This window comes from Xiphophorus couchianus, chromosome 7, assembly GCF_001444195.1.
Source record: "Xiphophorus couchianus chromosome 7, X_couchianus-1.0, whole genome shotgun sequence".
Taxonomy (NCBI): Eukaryota; Metazoa; Chordata; class Actinopteri; order Cyprinodontiformes; family Poeciliidae; genus Xiphophorus; species Xiphophorus couchianus.
The window spans coordinates 30,961,224-30,979,582 of record NC_040234.1 but is presented as its reverse complement, the minus strand read 5'-3'; the positions used below and the strand labels follow the sequence as shown (position 1 = coordinate 30,979,582).

At 35.7% G+C, this 18,359-nt stretch overlaps 1 protein-coding gene across 3 annotated transcripts in view; it reads right to left on the bottom strand.

The window, feature by feature from the left end:
- LOC114148216 (partitioning defective 3 homolog B-like) overlaps positions 1-18,359 on the bottom strand; it is a 210,161-nt gene that overhangs the window by 71,272 nt on the left and 120,530 nt on the right. For all 3 annotated transcript variants that reach the window (XM_028023309.1, XM_028023311.1, XM_028023310.1), the window contains exons 20-21: positions 10,741-10,851; positions 10,136-10,519 (exon numbers count right to left, since the gene is read on the bottom strand). In XM_028023309.1, coding sequence (XP_027879110.1) covers positions 10,136-10,519; positions 10,741-10,851 — 495 coding nt within the window. The remainder of the gene's footprint in view (positions 1-10,135; positions 10,520-10,740; positions 10,852-18,359) is intronic.

Below are 18,359 nucleotides of genomic sequence, written 5' to 3'. Positions count from 1 at the left end.
ATGTGCAGGCTTATACATACATATGTGTGTATGTCAGGCAGATTCAGAGGGAGCGCTACAGGTGGTCTACCCGCTGCCACTAAATCATGTGGGCAGCCTGTCTGGCTAGACTTTCCCCTTTGACTTAACAGTTGTGTGTGTGGCTAAAGGCCTGCTTTCTGCAGGTCTCAGCAAATAATAGCCTTCAACAGCAGCAGACTAATAGCTCTCAAAAGGTATGCACACTTGTTAAAATGCCAAAGGAAATGGGAGCAAGATAAATAATTGCAATACTTTTGGTGTGTGTAATGTGACATTTATTCTGTATGGTTAACTGAAATAGAAACAAATCTGTTAAAAAAAGAAGACGCTTTGTTGAAAGATCTCTTGATTCATTTTTGTCATTCTGTCTTTTTGAGTTCCCACAAACAATCAACTATAGATAATCTGATTAACGTAAACTAAAGCTAAGCAGTGCTAGCTGGATTTATTTTATTTTTATTTTTTTTACTTTTCCACATTTACATTCTTTGAATTTGTTCAAGTCACTTTTTTGGACCAGAAGGATATCACTAATGAAGAGCATGCAAAATCATGGCATATGGCACAAAACAGAAAGGTGTCAATATTTGGGAAAACTTTGGGAAGTGGTGACATTTCAAAAACTGGACATTCCTCCAAATTGATTGAAAAGACGAGATTGAAACTGGTGAGGGGAACAGCATCCCCCACCAGAGCAGCAGGGATTCCCAACAAGAACTGTTTTTGCTCTAGATGTGAGAATGTTCTCCTAAGTTCTGCATATGTCTGGACTGAAGATTGAATTTTCCAATGTAGCGTGGAAGACTGAAGTTACATTAAACAAAGCTTCAACAAAGTATTCATTTGAGTGTGCACACATATGCAACCATATTATTGAAGCTAATTTAAATTATTGTGATTTTTAACTGATTTATACGTTTCAATAGTATATTGAAAAGGTTTAGAAATGAATAATTATAGTCATATTTTTTAAGTCACAAAACCTGGCAAATAACCATGGGTTGCTAGAGGGTAGAGCACTGATCTGTAGTTCCATTAAAGTGGCTCTTTACAGTTTTTAATGTTATAAATAATAACAAATGCATGTTTTTGTTTTTGCAGTTTTTTAATGGAGTAATCACATTGAAGTTCCACAATAGACTGACACTAAAAATATTAATAATATGGTTTTAGATCTCCTTTTCTCTTTTTTAGACTGGAAACTATGGGCTATTTTTATGGATATCAATTCACACAAATATTAAAATCCCATTAGAAGAAAATTTATCAAAAATGTTTTTCAAATATGAGGAAAAAAATCAAGCAGACAGATTTGACATAAAAACATGACTAAATATTGCCAGCTACAGGTGGGAGTTAGTCACTTAAGCTCAAACTCTTTTTTCACATTTTTGCAGGAAATTTGCAGTAAACAGTTAATGCAGGAATCTGTTGATTTTGCACGAATTTCCGGATTCACAAAAAAATCAGGGGGATTGACTTATTAAACACATAAAAGATGTCTTTTTTTAAAAAGGCCATTAAATGTTTGCAGCTCTAAAAGAGTTTTAAAGAAGTGGAGTGGCACATCATCCTTCAAAGCAGTTTTTACGTTTGCCTTTATTATAGGTGTGAAAGCATGAAAAAATAAAATGTTGGTTCTACCCCAATCCATTTGTCTGACTAGTTTCTCTGTAAAACCTGGTCATGATGCCCCTGAGCGCCTAATAAGAAGGCACCTAGAAACCCATTTAAGGTTCTGGAAAACACTTCACCTCACATCTGAATGTTTTCTTCAGGTCAAAATGAGCTGTGGATGAAGAGTGAACTCAAAAATGCTTTTGAATGAGGTGAAATGTCAAGAACCATGAAAGACTACCCAGTCACCTTCTGCTGAAGCACTTAAGTTGCAGTTCATTTTAACTTGAGAAACTGATGGAGATTTGAATTCTGACTGTTAAGGCGCCTCTTGTTTAGCACCATGTATCATATTTTTCTCAGGTGTTTTTTAAGCATTTTATTTTATGGAGTGGAGAAATTTTGCTAAAACAATGGAGTCACAATTATTGAGCCTGAAATATTTCATATGGGTGTAAGTCACAAAAGGCAATTGCTAAAAAAGCTGCCTCTCCACTCATAGAAAGTTGAGTGAAGAGAAAAATGTGATAGAAAAAGGTGAACTAGCAAGCAAAATCCAGAGATAGGTCATGCAACAAAGGATAAATATGTGAAAAAATACATACTATTAAGCATAATCTGTGATGCTAAGGGTCTGGTTTCTCTTTCAAAGGACCAAAAGACACATGCAGTCCAACAGCTTGAAGAAACCGATACTGTGAGAAAAAGGTTGATTTGAGAAAATACATACATCAGTGACAGCTCAGGTCACTGTGGTGAGCTGTCAACATGATGCAAACACACACAGTGAGCCATATGCAGAATATAAAAATAGAACAGATGACAAAACAGTGGGAACTTCTATCCTGGCAGTGAAAAACAATCCAAATAGTGATATCAGGAAAAGGCAACCACACAGAAGTTGTGATGGATGGATCTGAATGATGGATTACAACAGCAATGATTGGTAAAAGAAATACACAATTCATCACTATATCTGTAAAGTTGGCTAACAGCTTGTGGGGAACTACATGTGGCCCTGGAGATATGGCCCTGGTAACATGCAACCACAGTACAGGCACAGTCGTGCACTTGTCAGCGTTGCTCCTATAGAGTTAATAGGTTGCAGCCCTTAATGAAGGTTAAGAAAAAAAATTGTATAACTGTTGAGATTTCTTATTACTCTACCATATTTTACATCTACATTCAGCCCATGTGAAAAATGTACCTCATCAAAGAGAAAGACTCTAATAATAGTTCTTATCAACAAGGTTTCACACGGCTTCTCATTGAGGTAGTTGTAAGATGCCTTACAATGAGATTTATGTACTTTATTTTTGTAACTTGCTGCTGTCAGCAAGCCGCTGTCCCATTCTTTATCTGTCACGTATGATAGAGTATCTAAAACATGCATTATACTGGCCTTAATGATAAGAAATTAGGTGCATTATTTTTAAACATCACATCTACAAAGTGTGTGTTGCTTTTGATGTTCATCTGATTTCTATAGTGTATGTACAGTACATATACTTAAATAAAAGGAATAAAAATTACACTTCAACTGCATTATAGGGAATATGTTACTTAGGCCATGATATTATCATTTCATTTTACACACTCATTGCTTGATGAGCTCAGTCGTTTAAAAAGTTATCAGTTGGAGCCAGTTCAAGCATGAAGAAACTAAATTGTTACCGATGCAGACAGAGCAACTGCATAGAACAGCATGTGACTCTGATGCTAATGGGTTATAGATGTATGTTTTAAGTAGGGCTAACAATATGTGCAATTTACACTTGCTGGACAATTGAAGAGAGCAAATTCTAAGTTGCTTGTTTGTTAACATAAATACAAATTTAACTAATCACTTGCCATCAACTCAATGCATTTAAACCTGGTGATAAGTTGCTGAACTCCAACCAAACATCAGAATAGGCAGGAAAAGTGGTTTCAGTGACTTTCAATATTGTACTATTGATTGTGACAACTTGAAATTCAATGCACAATCATCTGTAAGGTTTACAGGTCTCATGTCAGGTCTCATTTACAGGTCTCATGAAATTATACCAATAACTCATTGAATCCATGTCATTAAGAGAGGCTGTTCTGAAGGAAAAAGAGGGCTGGATACAGTACTAATATCCAGGGAAACTTTTTCCCATCTACCACACATTCACAGGGGAGAACATGGAAACTTTATGTAGAAAGATTTCAGGTCAGAATTCAAATGCAAGACCTTCCTGCTGCAAGGCAACATTGCTACTAACAGCGCCACCATGCACCGCATAGTACTACCATGGTGATCAGTGAGTGAATATGGTGTCTTACAGTTGAGATCATGATGTCATTAAAATTTTTGACATATTCAAAAAGTAAAATCCATGGTTCTCAGGTGAAGCTGGAAGTTAAGTTGAAAATAGATACCATACAGAAAGCTGATGGTGAAATATTTTATTCCTACAGCTGCAGACCTCCCTACACCATAGGAATGCAAAGTAATTGAATACTGCAATTTTTGGTAGCAGTATTCAATGTTCTAAAACACTATAAAAGGGCAGAAAAACACTTACAGTGTTTTGTCTTCAGTCATGATTTTAGGTACAAAGAATTAGCAACGTAAAATTTGTCCGCTCTATAATTTAAGTAATACTCCAGACTTGAGCAAGTAGAATTGTGATGCAAAATAGAATGAAAGATGAACAAAGCTGTCCCTGAGTGTACATTTTTGACATATAAAAGTGTTATTTTATGAGTCCAAGTGTATGCGCCCATGTGTACTTTTACCATGTGCGTGCTCTACAGAGGGCGGATGTCCTTTGCATGGAATTTATTTTTCATTGAGAACTACTTGTCCAAATACGAGAGGCGGAAATCATAAATGAGAGGAAGAGAGTGCAACAAGGGGGAAGAGAGACCTAGAAAGGATCTATTGAAGGAAGGAGTGCTAAGGGGGGAGGAAGGGATGGTGCACACGAGTGCCTCTTGAGAGCTTTCTCTTATTAGGCAGGCTGAATCACACGCTTTGAATCCGGAAAACACACACTTTAGCCATTTTCTTGTCTTTCTCCCCATTACCTCCTCCCTGCCTCTACAAAGCAACCTCTTCAGATTCTTCCGTTTTAGTTCTTCCCATATTCACTACTTTTCACTCCTAGCATCTCAGTTTAGTTTATTCTTTACTTTTTTCTGACTTCGCTTCTATTTTTTTCATTTTAATTCACTTTCTCCATCCAGGATATTCATTCACCGGCTCCTATCGTCATTCTTTGTGCACATCCTCACTTCATTGGCCTCTTTATCCCATTTCATCTGTTGATTCATCCCAAAATCTCAATTATCCACAAGCTAAATTGTGGCCATCAGTCTTATAGTTTCAATTTCCTTTTTCATTCATTTCTCTGTATCTCAAAATATGTCATGAATTTCTTCCTCCAAAAATCTTCTTTCAGTTTGTGTTCTGATCATTATTCATTTTACAAAATACTCCATTTAATGATCTTTAGAATTAAATCATTCCTCTTCTCTTCTTGCCACTTTTTCAACCTGTTTTCCTTCCCGTCAAGTCGTTTAAGTATTGACAAATACATCTCAGACAGGTATAAATGTGGAGAAATGAAATGCATTCTGTGAAACATCTGGTCCCGTCACTACTTTGAGATATATGCGATGGATATCTTCCTATCATGTCCAAAAAACATTTGTGGCATCCCTGTTGAGCTTGTCAACAAATTATCTATGTTACAGTGTGTGGGAAAGCAAAGCTAAAGGGTTATTTAGCTATGGCAGCCAATCTGTCTACGCCACTGAAATGCTAGACAGACATGAAACAGTATATCGGTCCATTACCAAGGTATCAAAAAATGAATTAGTTAAATCACCAGCGGTTCTAGAGTCAAAGAAAATGACCCGGCACCTACCAAGCATGGGCTTCAATCTTTGGATGACACTCAGTATGACCAATGTGAAATGCAGCTCTGAGTTGTTTGCAACCATTTTTAAATGTGTAGACTTATCTTTACGGATCGAAATACAAGTGTGTGGACGAATTGTTGCCCAGCAAAAGTAAATTTCATAAAAGGGGAACAGAATCAATGGATTTGGGTGTATTATAAAATCTTTGGAAAATTAAATACAATTAAATTATGGATCATAAAAACAAAAAATATCAAACTTCTAAAAAAAAACAATATTTTCACCAAGATGGTCAAAAATTGGTTTGTTCCCAGGCATAAAATGTAAAAAGGTTGTAATGAAATGGAAATGCTTGGGTATAAAATAGATGTGTAAGTCGGCAAAAAAGTGAATTTGCTATATATCCACTTAAAGGCATCATCAGATTACTCAGATCTTGAAGCATCACTGAATGTCTTTAGACGGACATAATGTGATACATTCTGAAAAGCAAACATAAGTTATTAGCAAGGTTAACACATCCAAAACATCCAGTTGCATTAAATACTAAAAGGAATGAATAGTCTAATGTACTAATATTTTTTTCAATTAACAAAACCCATTTTTGTTCTAATTAAATGCAAAACAAACCGCCCCTACAAGGACCTGCTTTTACTTCATGCTTTTTCTTTGTTTCTTGTTCGCTGCTTATCCTTTACACATGTACTACAATGCCCCTCCTTCCTGCACTGCCAAGCTCACTTCACTTTGGTCTCTCAAGGCTGATTGTTTTCTAATTGGTGGAGTGCCAGAGGTCGTGGTTGTTATGGTAACCTGTGAGGGGTACTTGGACGGGTTGGCTGGTGGTGGATGGGTGACGGCGGGAGGGGGGGCAGCTGTTCGTGAAAACCGAGGGCTGCTCTCATCCAAGGCTTAGCGGGTCACTTCAGAAAATAGACTGGATAAGTGTTTGTGCATTTTCTCCTGGTGGAAACTGATTTCCATATTATAAAGACGTCTTAATAAGTCTACGATTCTCTTAAGAAATATTTGAGGCTTTAAATGAATGTTACAACTAGACTGAGGCTGGGTTTACTTATTCATTTTGTTATCAAGTTGGAGAAAAGGTTATGGACTATATAAAGTCAATAACCAAAAAGACATTATCAAATTTTAAGTTAATCTGATTATTTAAAAGAAACCAAAAACCCTCACTTTGTTTACATTATGAGTTTAGATGATGGGTTATTTTAAGGGTACTTCTAAGAAAAAATAAATAAATAAAAGAAAGAAAAACGTAAAAACATGGGAAATAATATGAAGAAGGTTACTGGCAGACAAACAGAGAAAGTATGATTGGAAGGGAATGAATAATGGATGCATGAATATGTAAACTCTGTATGAACTTTAAGGAAATTGCATTTTCTATGCGTGTATCTACTGATGCACACACTTTGCAACTCTGCAGTCTCAACAGTGTCCACTGAGAATAAAAATAAATGCTAAATTGATCAGCTATCACACATGAGGTGGAAAACATAGTTCCTATAAGTTCTCCATCCATCTTCAGCCCCTTTTAAAGTAAACATAGAAACATTTACTGTTGACTCATACCAGATATTTCTGAAGATGTCAAGCTTTTGAAAACATATTGTCAACATAACATTTGGTCAAGGTTAATTGAACATTCTACTATGCATCACATTCTGTCACGATGCACAGGTGTTGGTGTTCAGTTAGTAGATCTTGTCATAATCAGTTATTTATAATTGTCATTCAGGTTTTTCCATACAAGTTAAGCATTTTGATTTTGACTGCAGCAAAAGAGTTTAACTCTGCTATGTCTTTAACTCCCAGATCTGAGTTTAGACATGAAGAAAATTACAAGTAGACAACAAAATGTTTTTTTGTTGTTTTTTGGTTACATTACAAGCATTTACTGGGGTAAACTGGTTTCTTAAAATAAAAACAATTTTTTATCATCCTCATTATTATTATTAAGAATGATAAATGTATAAAGAAAAATCCCAGGAAGTACTTATTTCTTGTCAACAAAAATATTTGTTGCCATCAAACTGTTTATTTTTAAGTCTTCCCATAAACACCCAACAGTATGTTCACATACAATTAATTTATTTGTAGCCTGTCATTGCTCACAAAACACCTTTTTTCAGCATGTGGGTGTGCATTTTGGTGCACATGTCTAAGCAGCTATGCTTCACTGCTTTGCTAATGTACTGATGGAAGGGAGTCCTTGGCGATCCTGTTTATCTCTGTATCCCACATGCCTCCGGTGGCTCTGACCTCCGTTAATGCACACATACAGACACCGCTGCTGACACACCACCTTCTTTTTCCAGCCACATCGATTACTGTCAGCCAATACCTGGACTTCCTTTAGTCTGCATCATCAGGTTTCAGGAAGTGATGATAAATGAACAGCACTATCTGCCAAGACTGCCGGTCATGGTTAAATGACTCCAAAATCAAGACCTTCTCTGACTTTTGCTACTTCTTTTGAGGAAATATGGGCATCTTGGAAAATAAATACTGAATATTATAAAATAAGGAAGGACCTAAGCAACAAAGCGCCACCATGTCTACAAATAAAATCAAGAAAAATACCCTCTAATAATAAACATATCAGACTTGTTATAAAGTGCAAATAAAATAAAGTGCTTTCATAAGAAAGCATTTAAAAATGGCTGGGATTAACATACTTAACAGCAAATATCAGCATGGAAGCCAAAGCAAGCTGAGTACATTTACATAATCCAAAATACATGTAGGGAGACCAGGGATTACGGTACAAGAGTGCAAAACCCGGAGTTAAGGTCAAAGATGTAGATTTTCATAAAATATGTCCCAAATTCTTTATCCACATGTAACTTAAATGGAAATTACTATATTTAAACATTCATTACCTGCTAACCACATTTTCTACCACCTTAAAATAAAACATGAACTGGTTAGCACAACTCTCATATTTAATATGAATCCCATAATCTATTGCAGAAGTCAAGGTCAAGGCATTGAAATATATACGATTTTGCATGAAGAAAACAATACAAGAAAGGCTGCCAGGAAACAGCTCCATGGAGGATGGAGCTGTCCATCAAGATGGCTGGCATCCTCACTTTTCTGATAGGTACACAAGGTGAGAAGATGAGTGTGTGTTAGTTAGATGTACAGGTAGATGTGTTCCAGAATTAGAGAACTGTTACTGATATGACAAAATTTAAAGAAGTAGGAGTATCATACTGAAGCTTCAAGCAGAAAATTCACTCATTGAAAATTCACTCTCTCATCATACCAAAAGTAAATTTTTGCTAGACAGCAGAGAGAAAAACATTAGCATGAATTACACTGATGAAGTGATGCAACAATCGACAGAAAACAACAGAGTAAGTCTGGGTTCTGGTCACTTCTTTTTTCTGTAGTTTGGATTAATTCATGACAAACCTATTCACCAACAATAATGAATCATAGAGTCATCTGCACAAGTACAACATTTCTACTTGTGTTTTGATATGATGTTTAAAAGTCATTTTCTATAATCTACTCATGTCATTTGTGCTTAATTAAAAAGTTGTGGTCTAAACCTATCCAAAATGAAAAAAAAATGTACATGAATTATTTCATGTCGAATGACATGTTAAACTCAAACCAAAAGTTTTTTGTTTCCACATACAAAATTTTACAATTGTCCAAGTTCTTATATTTTTAGACAGTTTAAATTCCACATTTACCACAAGGCTTTCATTGATGTACTTCTTTTATCATAAATGCAGTATCTAGTGCAAGACATAAGAGTATTGCCCTTGAATAAGTTTGGCTTTAAAACACAACATTAACAGAAATCTGTAGAGAGATTGGAAGCTTTAATTGAGAATTTTTTTTAAGTAAACCTGCAAGATTGCAGAATTATTGTGTATTATGCTGACATCATAGGTTCCAATTAACATTTCCGCTAATCTTTTCTTTCTTCTTTTTTGTCATGCTACCCCCACCAGTTTCCATCAGCTTAAGGATCTGCGTCAGTAAATCACAAATTATAGTTTAACAGAAAAAAAAATTGCGCATGGAGATCTTGAATGCAACCTATGGAATATGGCAAACAACTTCTTTTGTTACACTCCGTATTACACATACTGAATATGATGTATGATTCATACAATACGTAAAGTATTTTGTTTACATTACTAAAATGGGAAAATCTGTCAATATTAATACTGTTAGTATTAATGATAATAACATTAGACGTATTAAGTTATAATTTTGCTACAAAAATCATGCTAATTGATGTGAGGATTCTAAATTTTACCACTTTAATATAAACCAAAAATATGTATTCCCATTCATTGTTTTTAAATAACCCAGGCCACCATGTCTACTTAAATCTGTTAATAAAACGCAACAATGGTATTTCGTTATCATTAATATTATTATTTCATTTTTGGTTTCACACCATCTGTTTTTCAATCATCCGTTGGATTTTGTAATTTTTGTGTGTGATAAATATAGGAGGTTATGTGTTTCTATGAGCTTCAAATATCAAAATACCATTTCTAAAAAAAATGGTGACCTTGAAGAAAAGTGCTTCACAGATAAAGTCACTGAGACCTACCTGTCACTTGGAGACGCTGGGGAAGGAGTGAGCGGTGACGTAGCTCCAGAACCTCTAGGCTTGTTAACTTTGGCATACAGCCTATCAATGGGGTCATCATCGGGGAGAACTCCAGCATCGTTAACATGCTTCCCATGTCCTGGGAAGCTGGGAGGCCCCTGTGGCGAAGGCGAGCGGGCATGAGCGTGCTGAACTGAACTGTAGAGAGGTGACTGCGGCAGCGGCGGTGGCCCTGAACCCATCTCTCGGTCCCTGAAGGACTGTATCCTGGCATAGTTTGGGTCGGCATCGTCATCCTCAAAGTGTGGATATGCTGCCCCACCACCTCCACCCTGCTGGTCTCTGGGCAGTTTTTCCTGCAGCTCAGGATGCACAGCTTCAATCCTTAAAGAGAAACAAAGGAACAATTACTCCCTGTTACAGAGCAACAGTAAGTAATTTAGAAGGCTACTAATAATTCACAAACAAGAACTGTCACAAAGAAAGAGCTTTACCAAAAGCATGCAGCGGAACAAAGTTGTTAGCAGGGAAACAGTAGAAAATCCTGTGATCAAAGAACAATGTGTGATAAGTTTGCTAATCATACTTTAGAGAAGATTCTTTACCTTTCTCTTTCTTCTCTCATCCTTTCAAGCTCCAGGTCACTCAGTACGTCTGATTTTTGTCGTTGCACAGCGGCCTTTGCCTCCTTCTTCTCCTCTTTTTTCTTTCCAAACCTGGACACAAATAGAAAGTGAAATACATAAACAACATGTCGACAAAAAATTATGTAAAAAAAAAAAAAATCATGCCTATAATAAAGAATCATTTTATTATAGATGTCATATGATGTCTATAATAAAATAGATATTTACCCTTTTTCTGCTTTTGCAAGTCAATCATGATCAACAAAATGTACTTTTTTTTGTGCCAAAACCCAAGTAAATCAGCTGATTTACTCAAATTTCTATTGTTAAACTGTTGAAGATCTGTCATGTTGGGTGGGAATCAGCTGTTAACAGCCCTTTTCTGAAACTGCACATTTTATAACCTTGGTTGCCTGGGCTGTATTTCCTGCTAAGGTTTTCTCATTTTTGAAACAAAAGTTTATACAAATCTTATTCTCTTTATAAGCTCAGGTCTTGGGAGGAAATGTGTCATTCTAATCTCATTGAAAGCTCTCCATTCTGTAATTCAAAAGTTCAAATGTACAACATGCTTTAATGCTCTGCCTAAATGTATCTTAAAAAAGCTGAGGCTTATTAAACTTTAGAGCACAGCTACGCAGCGGGTGCGACATACTGAATTGAGCCAGTCAAACCTGCTAAATAGTTAATATGTCCAACACGCCAACTGTGACCTTATAACACAGCTAATGTTTTATTTATCAAGTGAATATATTGATGAATTATCCTTCTGTCTACATTTCTGCTATGTAATACCGTGGACATTTTTGAAGTATCGCTCCCCCTGCTTATGTATTATTTAAAAGCAAATCCAGTGCTACATTACACTGGGACTGGCGTGTTGTTTTGGTTTTAATAAAAACAAAAGTGCACTTTGAACACTGGGGTAATAGGTTTCTTTGAAATGCCTAATGTGGACTGGGGGGTAAAGCCTATTTACCACCCATGGAGGAGTGGCTCGATGGGCAATGAAGGGCTCCAATCATCTGTGTGTATTAGCAGCATGTGTGTGTATTTGCCACACAGGGGACAAGCCTTACTTTAATTACAGCTACCTACAGAGGCTTACCCTTTCTTTCAAATCTCTCCTCCCTGCACTTACCACTCCTTTTGCCACGGTTCCTTTTCAAAATTGTCGCTTCTTTATAGCAGAGCTGCTTCTTTTCACTCACTTTCTTCACTTTACCTTTTTCCCATGTGTACATTAACTCACTTTTAACAAATCTTCCCACTCTTTATCAAGTTTTCCTCTCTTGAACTTTACCCTGACCTGTTGATAGCAAATCATGTCTAATTTGTACCCAAGTCTACTTCAATCTGTACCCTTCCAAAAACATAAAAACCAAAAAACTACATTATAGGCATTTGCATAATGTTTTACTTCTTTAGGTAATCAAGTAAGGTCACAGGTTTTTGAACTCAAGCTTCTTGGCACACAGACTGCTTCCACAAGCATCTGCAAAAGAATAGGTGCCTTTTAGCAGCTCAGGAACTTGCCAGACAAATACAGTGATACAATGTCACCGGTACAATAAGTAGAATTTCCTGACAACTAAATATTCCATAGTCAACTGTTTGTTGGATTATAATTAAACAAAAACAAATGGCAATGACAGCTACTCAGCCACTACATGGTAGAGGTCACATCAGAAATGCTTCATTAATCCAATATGTAGAAATTCGTACAATCACAAACCAGAAACCTAATTAAAAATTTGTGAATATAGGAGAGAAAGAAAAAGAAAAGGATATTCCCATTAAAGAAATCCATCAGTATATAATTCACTGTGACAAGCAGATGTAATCTCCTATGTTGCTCTGTTTTACAAAGTGGAAGTCTGAATCAGTTGCTGAATGAGCTCCTACATCTGTTCAGTAAATAGAGGAGAGAATGCGATGAGAAAGAGCTTAAAATGTCCTAATTTTGGACAAAGTACAGAGAGTCTAGTTCCCTTCCTAGAACTGTCTTTCTGAAAACTCTTTCTGATCTTGTTGATCCTACTGATGTCCTTGGCCCTCAGGCTGCTGCATCAGCTGACAACAGCAGACATGGTGGCACTGGAAACCAAAGACCCATAGAAAATTTTCAACATCTTCCAACAAATTCTGAGTTACCTGAGTCATCCAGTTTATAATCCAAATACATCACCAAGAATTGTTCACCCTGTCTACTGTGAACCTGGCCCTTCTCAAGTCCACAAACAGTTCTTTTGTTTTTGCCCCAATGAACTCCAAGTGGTTTTTAACAAATACTGGTAGACAAAGTTGTTCATCCTATTATCACTTATGAGCCTAACTACTGCAGAGTCATCAGAACTTTTCCGTAGATGGCAGGTGATTTCACCAGTAGCTGAAATCACTAGTGCAAAAAGTATAGAGGAAAGGATAGAAAACATAAAAATCACAGAATAGGGCTCATAGATGCTGGGGTACTTGTTGTGTAGAGGAACCTTCAGTAAGGTCAGTAGCTAAAGACCTCTAAAGTTCACGTTTGCTAAGAATAAGTCATTCCTGCAAAATCCACAACTCAATTCAATATGCAGGGTTTCTTTGAATTATTTTCAATGAATTAATACTGAATTTGTATTGTATTATAATTTGAACTGAGGTAGACTGTATGTGGCTGGATTTAAATCTGACCATATGTCTGGATTGCATATGATTGAATTGGAATAATTAGAATTTAACGTGGACTAGCGTAGATTTGTTAAAACTGTAATCTGAATTGGTTAGAGATAATGTTTGTGGTGAAAAAGTACCAAATAAAGGAAGTGGATCAAACTAAAAACAATACAATATGATAATGCAATCACACTGCTGATCATAGATAACACTTAAAACCAGTTTAAGTTCTCAAATAGGAAACTGAAAGCCAGATAATGACTCTTTACTGCAGTGTAATGAACGATCAGTTTCTGCTGAGGTTTCAGATGCTACAGCCAAAAATTGGGCTTAAAAGCATGAATCCCCAAACCTTTACTGTCTTATGTGAACAATTCAGGATAGTGGTGGCAATAGTAAATCGATGTACAGAGTGCTTTCTTGGCAAGGTTGAAGCCCCATAATGCTGATCAATGATCATTCGAATGCCACCGCTTACCTGATTATTGTTGCTGACCATGGCTATCCTCTTGTGGTGACCATTTACCTTATTATTGTATGTGTATAGTATGAAGATAAACCTGAAGACTATGGTGGTTGGGTTAGTGTTTCTGTGACAGTTTGTTAAGTGATTGTAATTATTCATTGTTCTAAGTAAAAAAAAAAACATCTCTTCTTGAAGTCTGTCCTTATTTCTGCACTTTTTGTATTCTGCAGCATTTACTGTGTTTGAACGCAACATTACACAGTAAACAGATTTCACCTAAGGTACTAGATATTAAAATATTAACCATTGTCTGAAATGTCTTTTATAACCATTACTGTTTCTTCCATCAACTTTTTTCCTTTTTTTTTTTGAAAGAGTGTTTGTGACAGGAGGCTTTGGATAATAAATTCATGTGATTTTTTGCTTTGAAACTTATGAAACGTTATTACCTGAAAAGTGTACGTTTAGACAAACAAAAACAAAACATTATTGTTATAAAATTATCCAAAACCCATATTTGGGTCCATTGTAGTTAACTGTATTTTGTACTACAGTGGACCCCTGGTATTCAAGGAGTTGGTATCAAATAGCTAAAATCCTCTAATATGTGGGACTCCCATCAAAATGCTTGTTACGAACCAATGTAATAGTACAAATACCAAAAATACCTTAATGTACATTAATACACCCAGTAGAACTCGGTCTAAACGCCATCGGAAAACTAACATCCACACTTACCCTCATCTCCACTATTGGGACTACAGTCAATCAGCATCAGCCAAGAAATTTGGTTCTGATAGGAACACGGCAGTATGAAAACAAAATGTCAATAATATATCTTTTCTATTTTTCTTTGTTTTTTATTTAAAAAAAAAATACCTATCACTCTTCTTTAAATTTAGTTGAGAAATATTCCTGGCTGGAAGCTAATTTTATTCCAATTTGATTATTATAATTTGAACTGTTACTAACAGTTCTGGCTTTTGTAATGGACATTAAGGACAATGCTTAGATCTCTTCTGATAATGTTGCTCATGTCTGGTTCTGGGAAACTTTTTATATTCCAATTTGTTAATTGTTGGGAACATTGGCTTTGACCTGAAATGAATATATGCCTCAGCAAGAAAAATATATAATTCTTGTCATGTTTGCTTTTTTTAAATAATTTCTTGAAGTTGTTAGAGCTGCCTGACAGCAGGTCCAGTTTAATATTCTTTCATTTCAAAGATCTTTTGTCCAACAAGAACTATTATTTGAATCACGTACCATTAGAAGGACGTAACCACTTCACAAGTCTATGCGAAAGAAGTGACTCAGGATAGACTAATTCACCTGTGGTTTTCATTTTCAAGTTCTTTTATTCCTCTCAGTTTAAATGACAGATTAAATGTGAGGCCAGAGAGGAGAAGAAGTGGTCATACAGAAGTGAACCAAAATGAAAAATGATTAATAAACAACCACTTCTAGCACAACAAGACCATCCAGAACAAATTTACACATGAGAACATCATGGCTCAAACACCATTTCACAAGGAATATGAGAGTAAGATTAACAGATGATTAGCAGCCAGTTAGGAAGAATTTATTACCTCTTGTCCTTTCATTAGAGGGAACAGAGCGGTGACTAATGAATACTAATAAGCTAAAACCACAATCTGCGTAGAAGGCTTTTTATTAGGGGAAAAACATTTAACCAAGCTTCTTAGCGCCTCTCCCAGCAGTAGAAAATGACATGACAAAGAAATATTTAACAACTAACTTGCATTTTTCCTAAAAACTTACAAAACTAGAAAAGGAAAGAATAAAAGCATACAATGTACTATCAATATAAATATAAAAATGTCCAAATAACTTAAATAATAACAATTACATATTTTTGTAAAGTGTATTAGGATGAAAAAAAAATCTGAATATTCAAAGAAGTACTTTCATGGTTCCCTGCAGTTCAAGCTTTAACAGCAAATAATCATGATGAATCAGTTATTGAAATAATCCACTAATTTAGCAATCGATTAACCATTAACTGGAGTATGCTGACTCAAGAAGAGGCAATTGTTTGAGTCTGTATACTCAAAATATACAGACTGAATCAGTCAGAGCAGCAATTAAGCCAAACTGTACAAAAGATATATACATTTGTTATTTAAGATAGAAAAAAAAACCCTTCTTTGTCTGTATAAGAAGGTTTTTACAGTTCTGGGTAGTTCTAGCTTCACCTGGTACAAATTCCTTTCTTCAAAAAAATAAAAAAAACTAATAAATAAATAAATCTGCTATTACACTATGATAATGTTAAGTTAAGCAGAAAGGGCTGAGCTTTGAAATTGATAATATTGATATTTGTTTTAGCTGTAGATGCACCCTTTGCTACAAAAGGATCAAACATTCACTAAAGGAATGTTACTTTATTGCATTTTAGGAAATAAAATCTTTATTCTCTTATTTCAAATGTAAAATGAATGGTTTATTTGCAACCTTTGGTGTATTTCTAATATTGTATGAAATGGCTTAATTGGTTAAATGAAAAAAATATTCTGAATTTGCCCAATTCTTTATCTGATTAATCGATTAATTGTCAGAATAATCGATTACTAAACAATCATTAGCTGCAGCTCTAAACTTATACAAACGCTAAGAAATTTAACAGTCAAGCAAACAAGTCTACTTTAAACCTTGGAAAAAACATGTAAATAGATATGAATACTTAGCACACAAAGAACTGACAAATGTGCTTCTGATTCGTCGATGAGGAGAAAACTCACTAACAAGGAAAATTAGCAGGAACATCTGTGACTCTCACTTCAACCATTATGTTTATTCTTGTCCCTTTCTCTCCCTCCCTCGTTCTGCTGCTGCTTAGACACGCCCTGCATTGCTATCATTGGCAAATGGATCCCAAGGGAACGGGTGATTGACAGACGCGTTGCGATGCAGAGCACATGTGCGCACACCCATACACACAAATGCAAATGATTGGCAGGCACGACATCAGACTGTGACATCCCAATGGCTTCCTGTCACCATGCTTGATTGGCAGAGTCCTTCCTCTGTTTCAAACATGTGCTCTGTCATTATTAGGCGACAACAGGCAAAGGTTGGTTGGAGGAAAGCAGATGATGCAGATGCTTTCTTTAAACTGTCTACATATTGTGATGGGAGAGAATTTTTGAGAGATCTTGGTTCATGTATTATCCATTTTTAAAAGTACAAACAGAAATGTCAAGCTTATATTTTTTTAGTGGTTAGGCTTTAATATGGAACCTGAATGAACTACAGAAAGTACGGAAGTGATGCACAAATGGAAGGAAGCATGGAAGTGTAGATAAATAGATGGATGCTTTGGCAGATGGATGAATCAACAGCAGCAAATGTTCTGATTTCTGAATATTTTGGTGTTTACAAATCACAGGCAGAAGTGGGTAGTGACCAGTTACATTCACCTGAGAATTTTTATGGTGACTCTAACCACCTCTGATCACAAAGTTCATCCTCTATTATCATTTGTCAACAGGTGGCAAGTTTCTGAGTGTGAATTAATCTCTGATTTTTCAGGAAAATTATGTTCCACAGAAGAAAAAAAATATCCACAAATAGGTGAACCTGCAAACACTAAATCACAAATAAGCGAGACTTCACTGTACTTCATATTCCAGGCTTTTCTAAACTTTTACTCAAACCTAGGATCCAAGACCATATCTTGAAGACTTATCCAAAAATGGAAACGATTTACATCAAATGCTAGATGCATGATTCTATCCAGGCTGAAAAACACAATTTAAATCAAGTTTAAGTCTTTTCTGCACTTCTCTATTCCCATGTAGATTCTAAATCTATCCTGATTCTGAGAGAAAGGACATTTACATTTTTGTTTTCTGTAGACAAAGTGTATATCTTTCTGGACAATAATTTTACAAAAATAAAACTTATTCTGTGCAAGCAATAGCAACTTTTATGTAAATAAAAATACCAAACAAAGATAATTAATTTGTTTTCTGATATAGACAGATGTCAAAAGAAAGAACTGAGGTGACAATGTACAATAAGATTTTTTTTTAATATATTTTATTTTATATTGATGGTACAAAGAATTAGCCAGAAAAGCAATCATTTTCTCTTAGAAAAGGTTTCATATTTTTCTGAGTGCTAAAACCACCATTTACATTTAGCCAAGCTATATCTGCACCTGTAACAGTTACACTAATGCGGCACCTTGTCAAAACTCCAAGAGACATCTTAGTTCAAACACAGATAGAGGATAACCAATCACAAAATATTCATCAAATGCTGAGTGCTGCACCATCAACAAAAGGCCATTTTCTGCCATCACCATTTTCATACATGCTCAAAAACACAGAGACATACAGTATCTACAGATTTGGGCTAATATGCCTCGCATGAAGCTCAACCATTACGCGGCCCACAATGGAGCTAGTCAGTCCTAATGGGCCCCACCGTGGTGATGGGCTAATAG